Source organism: Falco cherrug (assembly GCF_023634085.1).
Source record: "Falco cherrug isolate bFalChe1 chromosome W unlocalized genomic scaffold, bFalChe1.pri SUPER_W_unloc_1, whole genome shotgun sequence".
Taxonomy (NCBI): Eukaryota; Metazoa; Chordata; class Aves; order Falconiformes; family Falconidae; genus Falco; species Falco cherrug.
This window is the reverse complement of record NW_026599288.1, coordinates 4,823,344-4,843,754: the sequence shown is the minus strand read 5'-3', so window position 1 is coordinate 4,843,754 and position 20,411 is coordinate 4,823,344. Positions and strand designations below refer to the sequence as shown.

General features: G+C 42.7%; 2 protein-coding genes across 6 annotated transcripts in view; both read right to left on the bottom strand.

Moving 5' to 3' along the window:
• LOC129734868 (uncharacterized) overlaps positions 1 to 20,411 on the bottom strand; it is an 806,097-nt gene that overhangs the window by 495,966 nt on the left and 289,720 nt on the right. The window lies entirely within an intron of this gene.
• Positions 1,362 to 20,411, bottom strand: part of LOC129734118 (E3 SUMO-protein ligase PIAS2-like) — a 39,872-nt gene continuing 20,822 nt past the window's right edge. For 2 of the 5 annotated variants that reach the window (XM_055700204.1, XM_055700205.1), the window contains exons 7-14: positions 17,109 to 17,214; positions 16,443 to 16,516; positions 15,421 to 15,581; positions 14,697 to 14,830; positions 14,110 to 14,275; positions 11,810 to 11,943; positions 7,063 to 7,100; positions 4,866 to 5,395 (exon numbers count right to left, since the gene is read on the bottom strand). In XM_055700204.1, the coding sequence (XP_055556179.1) occupies positions 5,210 to 5,395; positions 7,063 to 7,100; positions 11,810 to 11,943; positions 14,110 to 14,275; positions 14,697 to 14,830; positions 15,421 to 15,581; positions 16,443 to 16,516; positions 17,109 to 17,214 (999 nt within the window). In that variant the 3' untranslated portion in view covers positions 4,866 to 5,209. Of the gene's footprint in view, positions 1,725 to 4,865; positions 5,396 to 7,062; positions 7,101 to 11,809; positions 11,944 to 14,109; positions 14,276 to 14,696; positions 14,831 to 15,420; positions 15,582 to 16,442; positions 16,517 to 17,108; positions 17,215 to 20,411 lie in introns of those variants that run through there. The other 3 variants (XM_055700206.1, XM_055700207.1, XM_055700208.1) reach the window with 3 other exon arrangements.

Here is a 20,411-nt window from a genome sequence, read left to right as displayed (position 1 = left end):
TTGTTCAGCAGGTTAGCTCTTAGGAAGGCTATCCCTCTTATAAAGTAGGGCCGTACTTTCTGTAGAGACTAGAAAAATCCTGCAGTATAAGATGGACGGACCACTTGGTGGATAAGGAATTGGCTGGATGGTTGCACTCAGAGTTGTGGTCAATGGCTTGATGTCCAAGTGGAGACCAGTGGTGAGTGGCATTCCTCAGGGGTCCATACTGGGACCAGAACTGTTTAACATCTTTGTTGGCGACGTGGACAGTGGGATCGAGTGCACCCTCACCAAGTTTGCCGACAACACCAAGCTGTGTGGTGCAGTCAACACACTGGAGGGAAGGGATGCCATCCAGAGGGACCTTGACAGGTGAGCCCATGTGAACCTCATGAAGTTCCACAAGGCCAAGCACAAGGTCCTGCACATGGGTCGGGGCAACCCCAAGCACAAATACAGCTGGTCAGAGAATGGATTGAGAGCAGCCCTGAGGAGATGGACTTCAGGGTGTTGGTGGACGAGAAGTTCAACATGTCCTGGCAAAGTGCACTTGCAGCCCAGAAAGCCAACTGGGTATCCTGGGCTGCATCAAAGACAGTGTGGCCAGCAGGTCAAGGGAGGGGATTCTCCCCCTCTGCTCCACTCTGGTGAGACCCCCCTGCAGTGCTGCATCCAGCTCTGGGGCCCCAAAAGATGAAGGTCATGGACCTGTTGCAGTGGGTCCAGAGGAGGTCACAAATATGATCAGAGGCTGGAGCACCTCTGCTGTGAGAGGCTGAGGGAGCTGGGGTTGTTCAGCCTGGAGAAGAGAAGGCTCCGGGGAGACCTTGCAGCACCTTCCAGTGCCTAAAGGAGCTGACAGGAAAGCTGGAGAGGGGCTTTGTACCAGGGCCTGTAGCAACAGGACGAGGGGGAATGGCTTTAAGCTGGAAGAGGGGAGATTTAGATTGGATATTAGGAAGAAATTCTTTACAGGTTGTCCAGAGCAGCTGTGGGTGCCCCATCCCTGGCAGTGCCCAAGGCCAGGCTGGATGGGGCTTGGAGCCACCTGGGCTGGTGGAAGGTGTCCCTGTTCATGGTAGGGGGGTGGAACTGGGTGGGCTTTGAAGGTCCCTTCCATCTCAATCAATTATGTGATTCTATGAAGAACAATGTGCAAAAGGTGGGACAAAAGTAGAAGGTAGCAAATCTGAATGGCCTGTTCACTAAAATAACATATTCTACATATTGTTAAAGATTTGTGTGTCTTTTGTGAACCTATTCTGACAGGATTTTGGAATTTCCTTTAGAATTTAGAAGCATTTTATATAATTTGTGAATCGAGCTGTATGATCCTTGTGAATAGTTTCTCAAACAAAAGCCCAGAACAGAGAAACCAGTGGGTTTTTATTGCCAGTTTACTTGGTCACATGAGATCCTCCTGCCGTTCTTCAGAGCTAGCTTCATTTTTCCCTGCTTGAAAGAACCACCTGCAAAGTAGCAGTTTCCTAACAGCACTGTGCCTGAATTCTGGGAGAGCGTTTTTAGGGTTTTGTCTGTGCAAGAATCCACAATGAGTCAGTTTTATTTTTGCCTGTCCCTGGCTCATGCCTTTTTATTTTTTTTTTCCTTCCCACTAGGTTTTACTGCTGACTTGAGATCCAGCACTGGTGGCCAGGCTTTTCTGCAGTGCATCTTTGATCACTGGCAGATTTTGCCTGGAGATCCTCCCGATGCAAATTCTCATCCTTGGCAAGTTGTGGCTAAAACACATAAACATAAAGGTTTGAAGGAGGGTATTCCACCTCTGGATAACTTCCTAGATAAATTATAATTACTTCTGTTTTACATTGCATGATTTACTGCCCAGTTTTGTCCTCATACCATTTCCTCACAAAACCAGGAAGGAAATGGCAAGTTTTTAGAGCGTCACACTGAATATACACACACAGCATTAACATGTTGTGATGATGCCATCATCACCTACTAAAAACAGAAATAAAAATGACATGCTCTTTTGACTTATGGGATTGTTGTTGCCTATATCTCATCTGTGGTCTAAAACACATTAAAAAAATAAAAATCAGTTGCCTAAGACTAATGGTGTTTTTTACAGGTTTCCTGATCCAAATTTGTTGTTGCTCTTGCAGAAATTCTTGTTGTACTGTCAGGTTTTGTCCTCTCAGCCAGAAGATGCATTCTTTCATTTCCAAACTTGAATCCTCTGCACTCTTGAAGACTGAAAGCAAGAGGCCAGTGGTTACAGGTAAGCCTTCTAGCATCCAACACCTAGGTTTAAGGGCAGATACAGAAAATCCTAAGAAATGCTAGAATTCTTGCTGCTGGACAGGTGCAGAACACCCTGGGGCTGGCTCGCTAGGCAGCAAAGCCCTGCCTACATGGCTCACAATTGTTTCAGACAGCTTTATCTGACCTGGAAGTATAAAAACCAGAAGCAAGCTCAGGCTAGTAGTCATCAGGTATAGCCTTTCTGTAACAGGTATTTTAGCAGCTTGCTCACTTCCAGAAAATACAGAAGTAGCAAATGGATGGGTAGGGGAAAAAGAAATGGGCTAACTCTTGCAGTGTGACTTGTTGCATGCTGGCTATCAGCACAGCAGAGGGCCTCTGTATTAGTCTCATAAGCTTTACTTTCCTTCTGCAGTTGGTTTGAGGGTATCTTTGATACAGTCTGCTTCAAAGCAGTAACCAGATACTTCCACAGTGGAAACAGAGGTGAGTCATCATCTAACTTTTTCTTCAGCATTTCTCTCGTGTTAGAAACTCTTGAACAGACATTCCAATGCATTTCAGAACTTGAAGAAAAAAACAACCCAACCAAAAACCTCATCTAGCCATAATGGACAGGTTTGCTTAGAGCAAAGTCAATTCTTTGTTGTCTTGTGGAAGAAGGTGTATCAAATGGGTGACAGGACTGCACCGCAGTACTCCAACCCCTTGATACACATCATCCACAAGCTCAAGTGAATTAAAAGATTTAGATATCACACAAGCCTCAATTATGCCCCTGTGTGTACAGCAGTACTGGAGGGAAACTGCATTGTTCACCTGACCACCTGCCTCACACCACAGCCTAGCTCTCCCCCAAGGCACTTGAGCTATCCCCCCCCTTAAGTACCATTTGACAGTGCTGTCGCAAGGCTAAAGGTTTAAAGCTAAATGCTGCAAAGCACCTGCCCAAAATAGCTGGGGAGCACAGCCCTACATCTGACCTAATAACTAACAAAATAGGGCACAATACAGCTGGAATTTCATTAGTTTTATAGTACTGTGAACAGTTTAGAGCAAGTGTTCTAAAAATAGCACTCCTAACACATGGATACGTGAGATGTTTACACCCCTTCAGCCATTTCAGTAGTTGCCTGAGTCACACCTCACCTTGACATTAAGAGCACAAACAGTACTTCAGCAAGAGATACCATTTTTAAACACTATTTGGTATGACTCCAGAACCTCTCTCCACCCTCTCTTTATAGTTCAAGTCACTGTGCAATTGTGATGCAGAAAGCACTGATCTGCTGCAGGCCATTAGGAAAAAAAACTTGAGTAGCATGGCTTTATTGGAAATAAATCATACTAAAATGGATTTTTAAAACCTGTTAAGGATCAAACAGCTAAGGAAAGGAGAGGAAAGACTGGAAACAGTATTAAGACCAACATGTGAAGACTGTTGTGAAAGACCATACAAAAAAGCCCATGAGGAACAGTAATGCAGCATTAAAGGTGGGAGTACAGGGCAGACAAGAGTTACGATACAGGTATTTGACTGAAGGATAAGAAATGTTGATACAGGATGTAACAGTAACAGAAGGCAAAAAACACCAGACATCCAACTACAGGCATAAGAGAAAAGTTAACAAAAAGTGAAAGCTGGTAACTAGGGAAGGGATAATCTCAAACACAGTTAATGGAAACACAACACTTGGAAAAGCTGCTATGTCAACAGGTATAGGCAATGCCATTATGCCAGCTCCATGGAAACAACTTTATTTTCCTGATCTATAACCTCTTCCACATGCAGTACAGCTGAGGCTATCCTTAGAGGTATGTGGGAAGATGCTGTATACACACAACAAAGTATCAGATTGATTAAAACAGGAGGAAATTATTCCCATTAAATTAGAAAAGCCATGATTAGGAGGCCATGAAACATGGGACAAAGCATCATTAAGCTCTAAACACACAACTCCATTTAGGTGGGGAACACTGTGCAGCTACAGCTTTCCTCTTCCAAAAAGAGAAGCCTCCCCAGGGCAGGTCAGAGCACAGTATTCCCAAGCAGAAGCTGTGAGCAAGTGACAGAAGCCATGAGCAGGAAATCCTAAGGAACAATCCTGCACTGGAGAAAGGAACTCCTATTCCAGCTCCTTTCAGCTGCCAGAGAAAGAACATGCTTCGCTTCAGCACCTGATGATGGGTGGCAGCTTCCAAGAGGACCACCCCAAATTTGAATTTGACAGGTTTTTTTTAATCACCTCTTAAAGTTACCAAACCAGAGATTCTACTATAGCTCAAGTGTGTAGTTTGGAGTTTTTGTCCTAATTCTGACATGACAGCACAAATATTATGTAATGTAGGGTTTGTATAGAGTTTGTCCCCTCCCCAGCCCAAAGAACATTAAGCAGCCCTTACAGCTTAGGATCTTGTTACATTTGTGAAAAGAATAAAATCAGAAAGGGGAAAAAAAATAATCCCATTTACAGAGGCTTCCCCTAGATCCCCTGGTAAGGTGGAAACGGGGAACAAGAGACATGTGACAAGTCATAGCCATTTCACAAAAACTTCATTTAAGACAGTGAAGCTATTACAGGCCCCAGTAAAAGTACTAAAAATTCACCAATGCATACACACCTGCACCTTTAGAACAACAACAACAGCCTGGACAGAGTGGTTAATTGCCTTTATTAAAGGGAGTTTTTACATTATTGCCATGTTTTACAACTAAATTTAAACCCGTTCGTGGAATCCACCCAGTAACAAAAAGACTATTTCCCTAGAACAAGCTGAAAGCATAAAAGCATGTTCTGAAGGGGCCTTTCCTATCCAGGCATTTAATGAGCAAGGGAGAAAATCTATCACTTTTCCTAGTGTAGATGAATTCACGCCATTTTCCAGAAGGCAAATCCTTTCAATAAATACCAGAATTAACTTCAGAGATGCTGAAGTTCCAGAGATGCAAACAGCAGCTTTGTGCTATTTCTCCCGGTGTCCCATGCTGCCCCTTGTTTCAGTCCAGTGAGATGATGTCATCGGGAGCGCTGCCTCCGCTGCTGGTTATCACTCCTGCCTCGCTCCTGCTGGAGGAGCTAACATGCATGCTGCTCTCATGGTGACTGGTTGATGTGATGATGCTGCCAGGTGTGCTGCTTGTTAAGGTTGAGGTGAGACTATCCAAAAACATAGGAGGACAGTACTGCTTGAAACAAACAATGAAGATTGAAGAGACTAACTGCACAAGAGAAATGTATGCTCTGAAGATGCATCTTCCCTACAACAAGCACAAAACAGTACTAGCAGAACTTTGTTAAAACATGCAGAGCAAAAACCAGAGTTCTGCAAACCAGCAAGCAAGCAGAAATGGTAGCCACGAGCCCTTCTCCCTCATCATTCCCCCCCCCCCCCTTTTTTTATTTTGGTTCTTACTAACTGGTTAGCTTGAGCATTTACTAGTGCATTAAAAAAAACACTATCATGTCCACATAAAAAACCCAAAGCTATCTGGAGAATATTCACTGCCCATAGCTACTGGGCACAACTGCATGTTTCAGGCTCCTTTCATCATGAAAGGCAGCAAAAAGCATTCTGCTACTTCAGTGGAGGTTAGAATAATTTCATCCCCTCAAATGGCAGCAGCTGTACTAATCAGTATTTGCACCACATCTACCTGCAAGGGTACAGGCAGGTCTCTACACATTTTAGTAGTAATAAATGAGCCCTGATCAAGAAAAAATTAAGTTGCTTTAAGTTTCCTCAAGTGGAAAACAAGCCTTCTCAAAGCAGAGCTGAACATTCTAAGCATTTAGAAACAGGACAAGGCTGCCACAGGTGTCAGAGGAGGATAATGTAAGGCACTCATCCGCACACACACCGCTCAGCACACCTTGCACTCTTACCCTGCGGATTCCAGTCTCGGGCATATGTTTGGAACTGAGCCTGAACCGTTTGAACTGTCCAAAGTGGACACTTCCCAGCAGCATACCTGCTTCCAGTCTCCCACATCAACAAACTTCTGTTAGTCCCACTTTTGGCAGTTCAGATCTCAAGGTCAGGCACAGAGTATTGCAAGATGCAGTAAGTGGAAAGAAAAGGAGGAAGTTCATCCTTTGCTTTTAAGGCACCAGAAAGTCAACTCTACTGCAGAGTCCTATTCCTGTTGTCTTCTAGTGACAAAGACGAAACAGAGGGTCTGCTTCAGATCCTCTTGTCTTAGGGAGCTGGTACTCCCCCACGCTTCAGCCCTAGACTATCTGTGTAAGAATCTGATCACGGTAAGAATTGTTCTCCCTAACTGCATAGAGTTTAAGTTTCCAGGGAAGGAAAAGCACCACCTAGTTAGTTTTGACCTACACAATTTCCATGTAATCCAAAGCTGATGGGATTTAAGTGTTACACGGAGAGACTTATTATAGAAGTGTTCAGTCATGTGCCCATCAAATTAGTGAAAGTGTTTCCTTTTAAACACTCACCTACCAATATCAAAACCAATGAAACAATCACTGCAGTATAGTTACAGAGCTTAATCTAACCTACAGACACACAGCATGAACTAAGAGTGTGAGGTAACGTGGTGGGTGTATTCATGTTAGTGCTGCACAAGTATCTGCTTCAGAAAGGCAAACTATTGATGAAGAGTGGGTCTCCATGCCTGGCTATCACAGTAAGGCTAAGCCAAACCCTCCCTTAATGCACCCTTCATTGCCACTTCTCACTGGGAAAATGGGATTTTCCTGCTCTGCAGTCAGATCTAAACAAGTGAACTGCAAACACGGCACAGATGACGGCACCCTAGTAGATACTCTAACAGTACATCACAAAAACCAGAGTTGGCAATTTTAACTCCCCAGCAATTCAGAAACATACCTGTGATTCAACTGGGATTAGAGAAAGAAAATCTGGACCTAGAAAGAAGAGAAGGATAATAAATTGATGAGCTGTTTTTATTCATAGACAACAAGTTTAAGGAATTTTTGTGGTCGTAGAACAGATTTTGTAATTGTTACAGTTTCTAAATGGACTATACCACTGTGACACCACTCTCAACGACTACTTCAGGCAGCAGCAAAATGAGTTTAGTACAAGTGGCTCTTTTTAAGAATGAGAATGACAATGATTTATTATTCACTGGATATTGCAGGGTGGTTCAGTGTGGTTGCCTAGATGGAGGTTGCCATTTGGAGCTGTTGGTTCATAATGCAAGTTTCACTGCATGTTGTACCTGACTTGGCCAAACTGGGACATGAAGAGTATCATCACATAAAAGATGCTGGAATGAAGTCACAACATGCACAAGTCCAAAAAACAAGCAGCAGGTCTCTTCCTCCACCCACAGGCAGCCAATAAGGAAACATTCCTAATATTGTCCCCGTTTTGTGTCTAGACAAGTAAAAGGAATGAAGAGGAAACTACAAGTAGTTCAAGGTATATCCTCTAAGAGCAGTGACAACTAGCATCCATCTTCTGCACCAATAGTGTGTAAGCATTTAGGGCAAGATTGTTAAAAATGGTTTCTAAATATTGGCCTTGTGTTTGCTATGTCAACAGAAAGAAATGGTAAGCTTACTCTCTCCCTCTCCCCTCACCTCCAGCTGTTCTGGCTAGTGGCATCTCTTCTCCATTAGAGAAAAATTTTGAAGGAGATTTAAGCTCAGCTGCTTTTACAGAATTGACAGCTGCTTTCGTTCTTGCACATTCTAGAACTTTGGTTGATAGAGATGGATGGCAGTTCTAGACTTCCATTCCCTCAGCTCACCCAATTTGGGAAGAAAACGGATTCCTTAACAAGGAAGAAGTGGAGGAAGGGAGCAGTAAGGGGACCAAAACAGAAAACCAAGGAGAATTATATCCATCCCATTGCCAAACTAATGCTGAAAGAAGAGTAAAAAGCCCAGAGATGTTGCAGGGAAGAAATGGAGACAGGCAATGGAGGGGGGAAGAGAGAAGTACAGGAGGCCAACATGACACTTGTCACCACATGTGGTTAACTGGCTAGCTGAAAAGGGTCACATAGACATAGTCCAGCTGGCTGGACAAAAATGCACATCGCTCTCAGCTTATCTGAAATAAAGCAAAAATACACTGTCCTTGGCTGTTCTTGTTACACAATAACAGGAAGATTTCGGTGGGAAAAGAATGTTGCTGGTGGGAACAGATAACTACAGAAGAGAAACTAGGGGCGGGCTTGGTATTTAGGCAACTAACCAATAATGAGCTTAACTTTTATAATATGTATGAGCTAATTATAACAAGGCATAAAAGGTGACTGTAAGGGACAATAAACGAAGTCTGCTGATCACTCATATTGAGCGACTGTGTCTTCCCTCCGTCACAACAAACGGCGCCTGAACAGGGACCCTAGAGAGGGCTGAACCTGCGAGCCACGGTTCGACGGAGATTCGGGTACCGGTCCTGAAAGCAGCACAGGAGGCGGAAGGGCACAGTCCCCGCGCCCGGGAGCACCTACAGAGGGTCCCGCCGGCCACGCGTCGCCGAAGTCTCACAAAGGCTGCAACAGCGCTGACGAAGGTATGGGGAGACAAGCGACATATGATTCGCTCATATGCTTTTTAGAAAAGCGGAGCGTTCAAGACAGATTGTAAAAAAGAATTCCTCGGGTTATTAGCGTATAGGATAGCGTCCAGGACCGCAGCGGCGAGCGGCTGCGCGCAGCCCGGCAGGCCCCTTCCCGGCCGCGGTTTCTCTCCAAGGCGGCACCCCCCCGCTCCGATCGGCGCCATGGCGATGCAAGCGGCCAAGCGAGCTAACATCTGGCTGCCCCCAGAGGTCAATCGGGTCCTTTATATTCGGAACCTGCCGTATAAAATCACAGCGGAGGAAATGTATGATATTTTTGGGAAATACGGACCTATTCGACACAGAGTTGGAAACACTCCTGAAACAAGAGGAACAGCTTAAGCTTCTCAAGGAAAAATACGGAATTGATTACAAACCCACAAAAAAAAAAAAAAGTGCTTCAGATGTCCCCTACAAGAAATGGGTTTCTGCCTTGAACTAGCAAACATCTCTGTGTTTAAAAAGAAGCCTTTTTGCCTTGATGGAGATAATTTATTCTGTATTCATGCAGTATTCTGAATGTGGAAATTGGTTGGGACTAGGAGGCTGGCTTAAAGGCATTTTGCAAACGGGATTATTGTTTTTGATCATTATTGTAATAATAGTTTTTTGATCAAAACCAGCCAAAATTATTTGTAAGCATTAGGCATATCTGAAGAGAATGCCTTTATTTGAATCAGCAGTTAAGGTGTAGTTTAGTCTGAGGCTGTGGTTTTATCTGCTTCTGGTGAATTTTTGAAGTGATGAAACCAGAGATACTAAGAGTTATGAGGTAATAAGGTAATAATCTAAGTAAGGGTGCTGTCTTTTATGTCTACAAGTGCAATATGCTTTTATGTAGCAGAGAGAAACTTTGACAATAATGTTGCTTGAGCGAGATGTGCATGTGACAACTTGGGAAAAGGGATATCACAACTGGAGTGCAACAGTGTTTCTACGTCTGGCAGAGTGAAATCTTTCAAGACCTGAGTTTAGACAGTCTAAAATAAATTGTTAGTATTCAGAAAACCCATCTTAAGCCTCTTTTGCTTACATAGTGTTATGGAAGTCAACTGCTATTGTAGAGAATTAATGATTTTTTAATACATATTAACAAATACTACTATTTTAACTTGAGGCAGTTGAGTGAGAAATACTAACGTGTAGCATTTGAGGGAATGTCAGCATAAATCGCACTTACAGTAAGACTGCATTTTTAATTACTGTACTCGTTAAGATTCGATGATGCCATAAGGCTAAGGCCTTTTATCACAGATTGGTTCTGAACTAAAAAGTGTGTGCACATGTAGATATGCACATTTGTGTTATTTTCCTTAATTGGCTACAAAATAATATAATCAGGTTGGGGACTAGATCTTGGGAATTTGTCTATTATACTTCTGTTTGTTAAGGAACGTGCATAACACACAGCACCCATGTAGGCTTGGCTTGTGGCATAGTTGTCAAATTTAGCATATACATTCAGACAGATAAGCAACGTACTCTTCTTGTGTGTATCACCTACAAGCCATTATGGCTTAGTGTGTAAATCTGTATGTAACTATTGAAAAATCCACTTATGAATGTATATAGCTTAGAACTAACTTCTTCCCTTTGTTAATTCTTAGATATCAATGAGGTATTCTTCAGAAATTGTATGGACTGGTTGGTTGCATAAGGGCAGTTGTCATTTGGACAGAAAATTGTTAATGGTCAGGGATTTTCCACTAAAATATTTGCAAATATTTCTAGTCAAACATCATTTTGGTTTCTTTTTGGGTTTTGAGCTTGCATTAGTCCATGTTCAGAACTTTAAAGTTACCTTTGAATGTTTCTAAACTTTTTGTATCACTGGAACAGAAAGAGCATCTAAATTAAAGCTTCAAGCTAACTTTATTTTTCAAGTATTTCTGGAATTATACTTCTGAACTGAGATTTTATAAGTTGGCTGTGTATTTTCCTGTGTTAAAACGCTGTTATTGAAAATGGTCAACCAAGCCTGTGTCGCCCAAAATAAAAACGGGGGAATTGTGGATAACTGGCTAGCTGAAAAGGGTCACATAGACATAGTCCAGCTGGCTGGACAAAAATGCACATCGCTCTCAGCTTATCTGAAGTAAAGCAAAAATACACTGTCCTTGGCTGTTCTTGTTACACAGTAACAGGAAGATTGCTGTGGGAAAAGAATGTTGCAGGTGGGAACAGAAAACTACAGAAGAGAAACTAGGGGTGGGCTTGGTATTTAGGCAACTAACCAATAATGAGCTTAACTTTTGTAATATGTACGAGCTAATTATAAGAAGGCATAAAAGGTGACTGTAAGGCACAATAAACGAAGTCTGCTGATCACTCATATTGAGTGACTGTGTCTTCCCTCTGTCGCAACAACCACAAGTCACCATTTCCTGGGCTCTGGGTTCATTACAGCCGGCAAAGAGAACCCCAGAGTCCCTCTATACGGTGTTCTTTTCAAGGAGCCAGGATAGAAAACAATCGGTATCACCACCTTTTGTCTGATATTTAGCAGCAGTGTTGAAGAATACATCATAGGCATTTAGGGTCTAGGTAAAGAAAGTCAATAGAGGTCAGCTTACACATTGTAGCTCACCTTAACCTTTTCATACAGTCTAGACAGAGCACTGCTAAAATCAGCTAGCAGAACATCTCTACATCTAGCATTGGGATGAGCATGCCATCACGTATCTATAACACTTAAATAAAGCAGCCACTCTTCCCTCGCATCTACAACACAGAACAACCGGATGTTTACACAAAGTCTAACTGAATATAGCAAGAAGGGTTTCTGGCTGCTGTTCCAAAGCACCAATTCATACCCCAGAAGCAATGCTTTTCCCATCACTGTTGCAAAGTGCAATCTGAAGCTGGAAAGACAGCCTGTACTGGGCTCATCTAGACATCACATCAGTACAATACTGCATATAGTCTTGTTCCATTAAGGAAAAAAGTTGACCAATTCTCCAATTAATTTGTGGGGTGGGTAAAAAAGAAATAAGTAATAAGGCTGTCAGCATAGACATTAAAAATAGCCACCACCTACCTGGTAGGTCTGGTGAAATACTGGATATCGGTGGATGATGGAATGGTACTGGGTAGTCCGTTAATGAAGGAGGAATAGCAGCAGCATCAACAGTTGTCACGCCAGGCACAGTAGATGGCTGATACATGAGAACCCTGTTTTAAACAGCATGGGAAATTACAAACAACCTGGCCGTTATAGAAGAGAAATTATGCACCGCTGTGCACTCTCACTCACTATGTTACAACACAGCTATGATGCAGCTACTCGCTACAAAGTATTCCAATGATTTCCTCTTTCATAACAGTCTTCATAATAACATGACCATATCTTGGCTCCCAACAGCAGCTGTGACATAAGAGCAAGCTGGCATTAAAACAGAGTGCCGGGCCAGAACCATAAGCCTACCACTCAGAAACAGCTGCCTGTGTCTGTGGAGCACCCTGTGAGGGACATGCAGGCAGCCAGAGCCAGGAGAGCAGCACTGTGCAGCCTCTCCACAGAGCCCTTCCTCAGTGCCAACCTGTCATGCCAAGGGCATGACCAACTGTTATTCAGCCCCTGGAGCACAGGTTACATACATGGCAGTTAAATATCAAATATCTTTACTCACAGACTGAGCCCAAGTTAAGTTCAGCTCTCCAGGAACATGCAAGCAGCTAAAACCCTCCTGCCCAATTACTTCGTGGCACTGTTAAAGACCTGACACCACAGGTGTTTAGGCACCAGCCATGTCATAAAACATTTCATAAACTCCCAAGTTGGGTGGAAACACCTGGAGTCCCAGCTGCTCCGCATGGCTCCCTCCAGCCCACCAGTGTTACCCACTCACATCTTCCTCCCCAGACCACTGCACTGGTGCATTTGTGCTGCTTCTGATTTCAGACCTCCCTACTCAAGCACCTCTTACACACTCCAGCCTATGTTGCTTCTGCCTACAGGAAGACACCCCCCCAGTTTTACCAAAACTAGCATTAAGGCAAGGCTGTTTGCAGGAGATAAACTATTCCCCAAAAGCCTGGCTTTGAAGAATGAAAATATGCCATTTCCATACCCAAACAGCAAGGAAAAAAGAGACATTGGTCACAGACAGACAAGAAAACTCAGTCCTCCTACAATTATGGTTACAGGTAGCCATATAAGACACACACAGGAGCACAGAAGGAAGCCTTGGTGCTTTCTGAAACTTCATTAAGGTATGTATTTGTAATTTTTACAAAAAAATAAGTCTCTTGTGGAGGAGTCCTTCTGCAATCGTCAGAGAGCAACATTTCAGTATCACTGCTGAGAAGTTTTTGATTGTGACCAACTATTTGCTCAAAGACCTCACAGTCCTGTGGACTAGACACAGTACACCTGCTTGTTACTTCGAGAGCTGGCAAAACAGAAGGGGTGTGTTTTTACTACTATTATTTTAGCACAAAACATAAGCTGCTACACTGAAAGACACAGACACACACTTCACATGCAGCAACACTAATAAGCCATTGCTACAAGCTGATGCTTGAGATCACCTTGTGGAGCAGTGACTGCTGATGAGCCTAACCAGCTCCCCTCTCTCCCTGCATGTCTCCTGCACCCTATGGGCCAAGAGCAAGAACGTTACAGAAGCCACAAACAGTAACTGCAGCCCAGTTGCACAGATTGGGACAGACAGAAGGCAGCACAACAGTAACAAAGCTGGTTAAGCCTGCTGCTGGAGTTAGGCACGACTACAGAGATGGAGCAGCTGACCAAGGACTTGGGAAGCTGTTTGGTTGCGCTAACCAAGGTGCAGGACTGACTGATAACCATGTCCCAGACATTCCAGAGTTTGTGGGCCATTGTTAACAGAGATGGAGGAAAAGCTTGTCCCGATTCAAAACAGCAAAGCACCTCCCTTCCAAGCCTGACTGAATGGATGAAACATGCAGCACAGTCTAGTTTCCTGGGCACCAGAGCAGGTTAGATAAAGGGTGTAACAGACAGCAAGAAAACAAGTCTTTCAGATGACACTAACGTAGTAAGAATGCATAAAGCTCCTCCACTTGGTATAATCTGCTTTCTCAGGAGAATCCTGTCCATTAGCTTAATCAGCTTCCTTTTCTATGGAGAGAGATCCCTGCAAACAGCAGCAGTCAGTGCAAGTCTTTTGTGAGATGTAAAACTATTTACTAGTGTTTTGCCTGTACAAAAGGTACCGTATGAATACAACCTTCTGCAAGGAGAAGCCTAGCAATTCCCCTCTAGAAGTGTGAAGCTGGATCCCAAAGAGAGATTACAAGTCCATTAGTCTACACATCAGTTTCTGAGACATTACAGAACAACTAAAATTGACAAACCCTTTTGTTGGGCTCCCTTGTGTTTCAGGCATAAATACACACTTCCTTTTGCAAGGAGGATCTTCTTCATCAGAAGAGCTTTCTATTGTCAAGTCAACAATGTCAACTTTCTTCTTGTTTACCTCATCGGCCACCGTCACAGAACACTGTTTGCTAACACTGGAACCTAAACAAAAAAATAAAAGACATCACAAGTTTTTAAAGGCCGTTGGCATCAGCGGTTATATCTGCAACAGAACCAGGAACTCAGATCCTGGTTTAGCTCCTCTCCCTGGCCACTACAGGGAATGCTGCAGCCTGGGAATTGTTTTATTAGTATTGTGTATCATGTTATGAATATTAAAGCACAAGCTTTAATCTCTGCCTAGTAGTTTAAGGACTTAAAACAAGAGCAACCTTTTGTTTTCTTAACTGCTATTATAAAGAGCAAAGACTAAGCCCAAACCCACACATATTTAGAGATACAACCACCCTTTTTAGTTTAAATGATAAGGTTAGAAACATTAAGCCCTCCACAAAACAATCAACATCCACACACATTATCCAAGCTACAGCTAAGTCTCCAAGCGGTACCCAGATGTACATACTTTCTATTTTGGTGCATTGTGGACTTGAGACTTTCACAGCTTTTTTCTTTGGCCTCATAGGGCACCAGGATCCATCTTCTTGGAATTTGATCTCATCCACATCTGAACACTCATTAAGGATTTCCATAAAGAGTCTGAAAAATAAAAGTTGAGTGGTTTCATTTTTGATTCCAAGTAATTTTATTTTATTCAAAGTGAAAAGGAGCCAGTTCAAAAGCCAATTATGATCACCTTTAACTAGGGAAGAAAATATGTACAGTGGGTCAATCTTACCCAAAAGCTTGTAATTACAGCCTTTGTAGACATCTAAACTTAAGAGTATCCCAGCCTACCCATATTCTACTCCTACTACAATTCATGGATTTCCATACAGAAGCAGGAATCAAAATTTAACTCATGAGCAAGTGTCAGACTTGATTCAGAGGATGAAGTTAATATCTTTAGACAGGAACACATGAAAGGGAGACCTATCCTTAGATGTCACATATGGATTTCTCCAGAGGAAATATACTGAGGCTCAGGAGTTTGATGGTGCAGTTAGGAGATGAATTCAGGTAGTTCATTACAAGAGAATAGAAACGAACAAGGTTAATGGTTCCTCCCAGTCTAAAGTATTTTGACAAGGAAAATATGAAATGGCTAAAGCTCAAGTCACAAAAGTAGCTATCAAGTACATCACAAAAATTTGTAAGTAATAGTGTAATCTGCAAACCCAGTCTCTTACCCATCTAATATTAGGCTCTCATAAGCTGCCTTTTTGTCACAGACAGGGCAAATCCAGGTAGGCTTCTTTTCATTCATTTGAAGATAAAGAGCAGCATCAAAACATTGCAGGTGTGTGCAAGTAACAGCCCGGCATGGGATTGTCATTCTCATTTTTCCCAGCTGCAGGAGATGCATATAAGGAGTGTTAGACCAGAAGACCATGAAGTCTGCCTGAATCTGCTAACAATGAAATCAGAGGCAGTCAGTGAAGCAACTGCTTCCTCTCACTACAGGGGTGCCTGGCACTAAGGTTGCTGCAGGCAAATCCACCCTATCACAGCATGCACAGTGCACTTACAGGAACAATAAAACCATCCTTCAAAGCCTTCACTGAGCTGAAAACAGTCAGAAGCATTTCTAATGGACCCACAGCAACATTATTTCTAGGAGTTTATTAAAACACTGGCTGAAGTACAGGCTTTTGTCATTTTTTTAGGCAAATATTTCAAGGGGTTTTGTGAGCTCCAGCCACATTGGACTCAGACACACATAATACCCATTTCAACCCTGAGCTTAAACACAGTCACAGACACAAGGCCAGTTTCTACCCAGGAAGAGAAACCTCAAGGCAATGTTACCTTGTTACACAGCAATCAGTTTAATTTGTTACAGTAGCTGGCAGTATAAGCAATCCCACCCAGATGAGGAGATCAAGTTTTATTTATCACTGTATCCTTTAATTATTCTGTCACCCTGCTTAATTAGTCCCAATGCCTCAATATACAGGATTACTCCTTCTAAAGGCCTCACTATATGCACAAGCAGTAACTTGATTCTGACTGCAAAACAGAGACATTCACAGCTCTAAATCAGTCAACTGAAGGCTGCTACAATCAGGTAGATGCACCCTTCTCCCAACTATTTCCTGTTAATTAGTATATAACAAAAGCCAGTGAAGTTTCTCAACTGGGGCCTTTTAAAAGTAGCTCAACTCTGCACTGAAGTACAAATCTGTGTACAGTAATTTCCAGCCATACTTACAGGACACATCAGAGATACACGCAGACTGGTTGCAGCAATCTCACTGTCAGGATCTGCAGTTAGTTTTTCTTTAACTATTAAAATAAGTTATACATGGACATTATTTAAAATGCTAATCTTAAAATACATGCACTGACAAATAATTTCCAGCTATTTAAAAAAATTAAACGTCTAGGAAACTACTTCATAGCAGTATCAGAGTTTCACTATTTATAAGGGATGAGCAAACACTGCATCACAAGATTGTTTGATGTGCAACAGGTGCACCAACAGCTGCAATGGTTAGCAGAGCAAACAACCTGACATGCAAAGAGATAAATAATTTTTAAAAAAACTACACACAAACAGTGAGGTACAATCAGCATCACATGCAAGTGAAGATAATTTAGGACATCTACCTGCACCTCACAGCCCACCACAGTAATGGGAATGCCGTGAGCACTCCTAAGAACATTCCAGATGGGATCTCATCATGTGCTCCCTACCAGTGCAGGGACCCTCAGTGAAGAAATGCATGATGCCTCAGCACAGCAAAGGGAGCCTCTGATACTCTGGGCATGGACTCTGTCAAAATGCTGCAAATCCCCCAAGTATTACCAGTTCTAGTTTTAAAAGAGCCACCATCCACCCTCCAAAAGTACAGACTGGCAAATTAATTTGACTTACTCAGTGCTCTGGAATGATCGGGGTTTCTGATACCTTTCATTTTTAATCTCTGCAAGAGCACTGTTGAAGTAAGCTGACGAACGAGATACACAGATGTGGAGTAATTCTACAAAAAGAGTGGTTAAAAATTAAATACTGATTTCATATAGTACTTTCACTATGACAACAGATTACTATTTACACTAGTCATAGCACACAGTAAAAACAAGACAGACTTTTTGCTTATAGTTATGAAAAGCATTGACAGATGACTTCATCATTGTGGAAGAGTCCAACACTGCCAGAATTCTCCTGTCAGTGAGGTCCAATTGTCCTACTCCAGTTTAACTTAACTATGAAGAATAACTCCACAACCAGGAGACAACACAGGCTCTTTCCTCAACAAGATGATTTAGACTGGTGACACACCTTCTCATACATGCAGTCATTAAGAACTCTGCATGTTTGTCTCCTGAATCCTTCCCTTTTCAGTGTCAATCTGTTAGCAGGGAGCTAACATTATAGAAGTCATAGTAGAGACTTTAAACAAAAGAAAGAGAAATGGTCTTTCAGGTGCAAACACAACACCTTCAATGGCACACAGCTGCACCAATTCCTTTGTACTTTAGCTTGCTCTGCACTTCTCAGCCAGGCCTCATCACACCATATCCACTCCTCTGAGGCTGGCCACATTTCCTAGAATTTTCTACTCTTCCCTAATTCTCAATACTCACCAGCTTTTGTTCAGCACTGACATGCTGAATTAGACTGACTCGAAAGTTATAAAGTAGGTATGTTTATTGCGTGCAGATGCACGGGGGATTGCTTTTCCACAAGTGTGCATGCCCAAAGTGACAAACCATCTCACATTTATACAATAAAACAAATGAATATTCAATTAACACCTATACATATTCTTTACCTAAACCCACTTACTCTCCCTTTGTATGTCAATTAGCTTATCAGTCCTTTGCCTGGAATGTGGTGGTCTTGCAGGTTTGTAGGTGATTCATGTCCTTGTGACCATCTGATCTTCTCCAGCAAGGAGAATTAGCACTCCCTCCCTCTAGATAACATCGGGATGTCTCTCATCCTTTTCTCATCCTTTTTATAAATAGCCCCTTTGTCAGAGGAAGAAGGGTAGGTGTCTCCTCAAAGCTGTGTGCCTATGTGACCAGACACCACACCCGCATTCCTTGAGCAGACATATACAATCACAATCCATGTCCATTGTCCCCATTTCACACTATTTCTCCATATCAGCATTCCCTCTCTCTTCAAGGTCACCAATGAAAAGAAAATTCTGCAAGCCCCACTACTGCAGAACATTAATGCTTTCAGCTGCAATCTCTTATTTCCACTCCCTGTCAGCCACCTTCCTATGGCTCCTATACCATCTGGGCACTGCACAAGAATTTTAAACAAGAACACCTACTGACCTGCTCCTCCTTTACCACCTATAGGAAAAACAGCTCTTACCTAGATGAGCAAATAAAGTGATCTAAACACATGGCAGACCACTAAGAAAAAAGGCTAACTTTTTTCCTTAAAGACTGACACTGCAGTGTGTATTCCAGAAATAATTCTGTAGGCTCAAAGCCTGACCACCTCTGCGGGGTTAATTCCTCCTTTGCTCAGAAACGCTCCACTGTCAGAGGCCAACAAACCCTTACCACACCATCCCCAAGGGTCTCATTTAGCAGGTGAATAGTGACTGTGATATGGAGAAATAGTGTGAAATGGGGACAATGGACATCGATTGTGATTGTATATGTCTGCTCAAGGAATGTGGGTATGGTGACTGGTCATGGGTGTGGTGTCTGGTCACATAGGCACACAGCCTTGAGGAGACACCTACCCTTCTTCCTCTAACAAAGGGGCTATTTATAAAAAGGATGAGAAAAGGATGAGACACATTCCAATGTTATCTAGAGGGAGGGGGTGCTAAGTCTCCTTGCTGGAGAAGATCAGATGGTCACAAGGACATGAATCACCTACAAACCTGCAAGACCACCACATTCCAGGCAAAGGACTGATAAGCTAATTAACATACGAAGCGAGAGTAAGAGTAAGTGGGTTTAGGTAGCGAATATGTTTAGGCGTTAATTGAATATTCATTTGTTTTATTGTACAAATGTGAGATGGTTTGTCACTTTGGGCATGCACACTTGTGGAGGAGCGATCCCCCCGTGCATCTGCGCGCAATAAACATACCTACTTTATAACTTTCGAGTTATAGAGTCTAATTCCGCACGTCAACTGCTGCTACACATTCTGGTACTCAGAGCAGAGCACCAACATTAAACAGAAGAACTCACTTTACCTCAAGGGCAAGGGGGAGTGTTGGGACAACCTCCAACTCATCTGCTTCCCTGAAAATGTTTTGGCAGACAGGGGAGGAAGAAAGCAGGGGTCAGCGGGAGAGGCAGAGACCACACACAACACTGCTGTCATTTCAAGATTCTTGTACTTTATGACTGGGAAGCAACAGCTTAGATCTTTTCTTCCACCTCTGTTCTAGGAATAAAAAAAACCACACACCCCCCCAACCTGGCTGTCAGCACTGCCCTTCATCTATTTTCTTAACATTAGCTTTCTCTCCAATTCCTTCTTATAATTTAGTAGTATATAAAAGCTTATACTGGAGTCTCACTTTGAAACATGTGATGTCTCTAGTCCACAGATTTTGTTGAGAGGGGAAAAAAGAGGTAAGCTACTTTGATAATTGAATCCAGAAAGATTTACACAACTAGTCACAGGGAGAGAAATAGGTAGTTCTTGACTTACCAACAGCTGAAAGGGCTGCTGCAACAGCTATTTAAACCTAGGAAGAGTTCAGAAATTCCTCACTCCCTTTCTTTCCTTAGTAAATCCACAGGGGGATTTCTAAACAGCTACGCAGCAGTTTTAAAGGCTAACTCCTTTCCAACTCTGATTAATGACTACAGACACTAGAAAGCAACAGGTATAATATTCCAGTCACCACCCTTTATCTCCTGCCACCTGAAGTCTAGCATGCTTTTCCCCCCACTGCAGTTCTCCATGAAGTTTAGAACTGAATCATGAAGAGACTTCAATTCCCCCCCACACACTTTCTATCCTTCTCCACATTGAGTCACTTCTCCAAAGTCACCCAAACATCCAGAATACTCTTAATTTGTAAGAAAGCACACACTGCTCAGATACCCTGCATTACAAACACACACATAGTCCAACCAAGCATGTTTGAGATCCATCAAGCCCAGAAATAGCCGATGCCAGCAGCCTGACACCTCCCCAGTAAATCCTTCCCAGCAACCTGCCATCTAAGAGCTTTCTGACCTA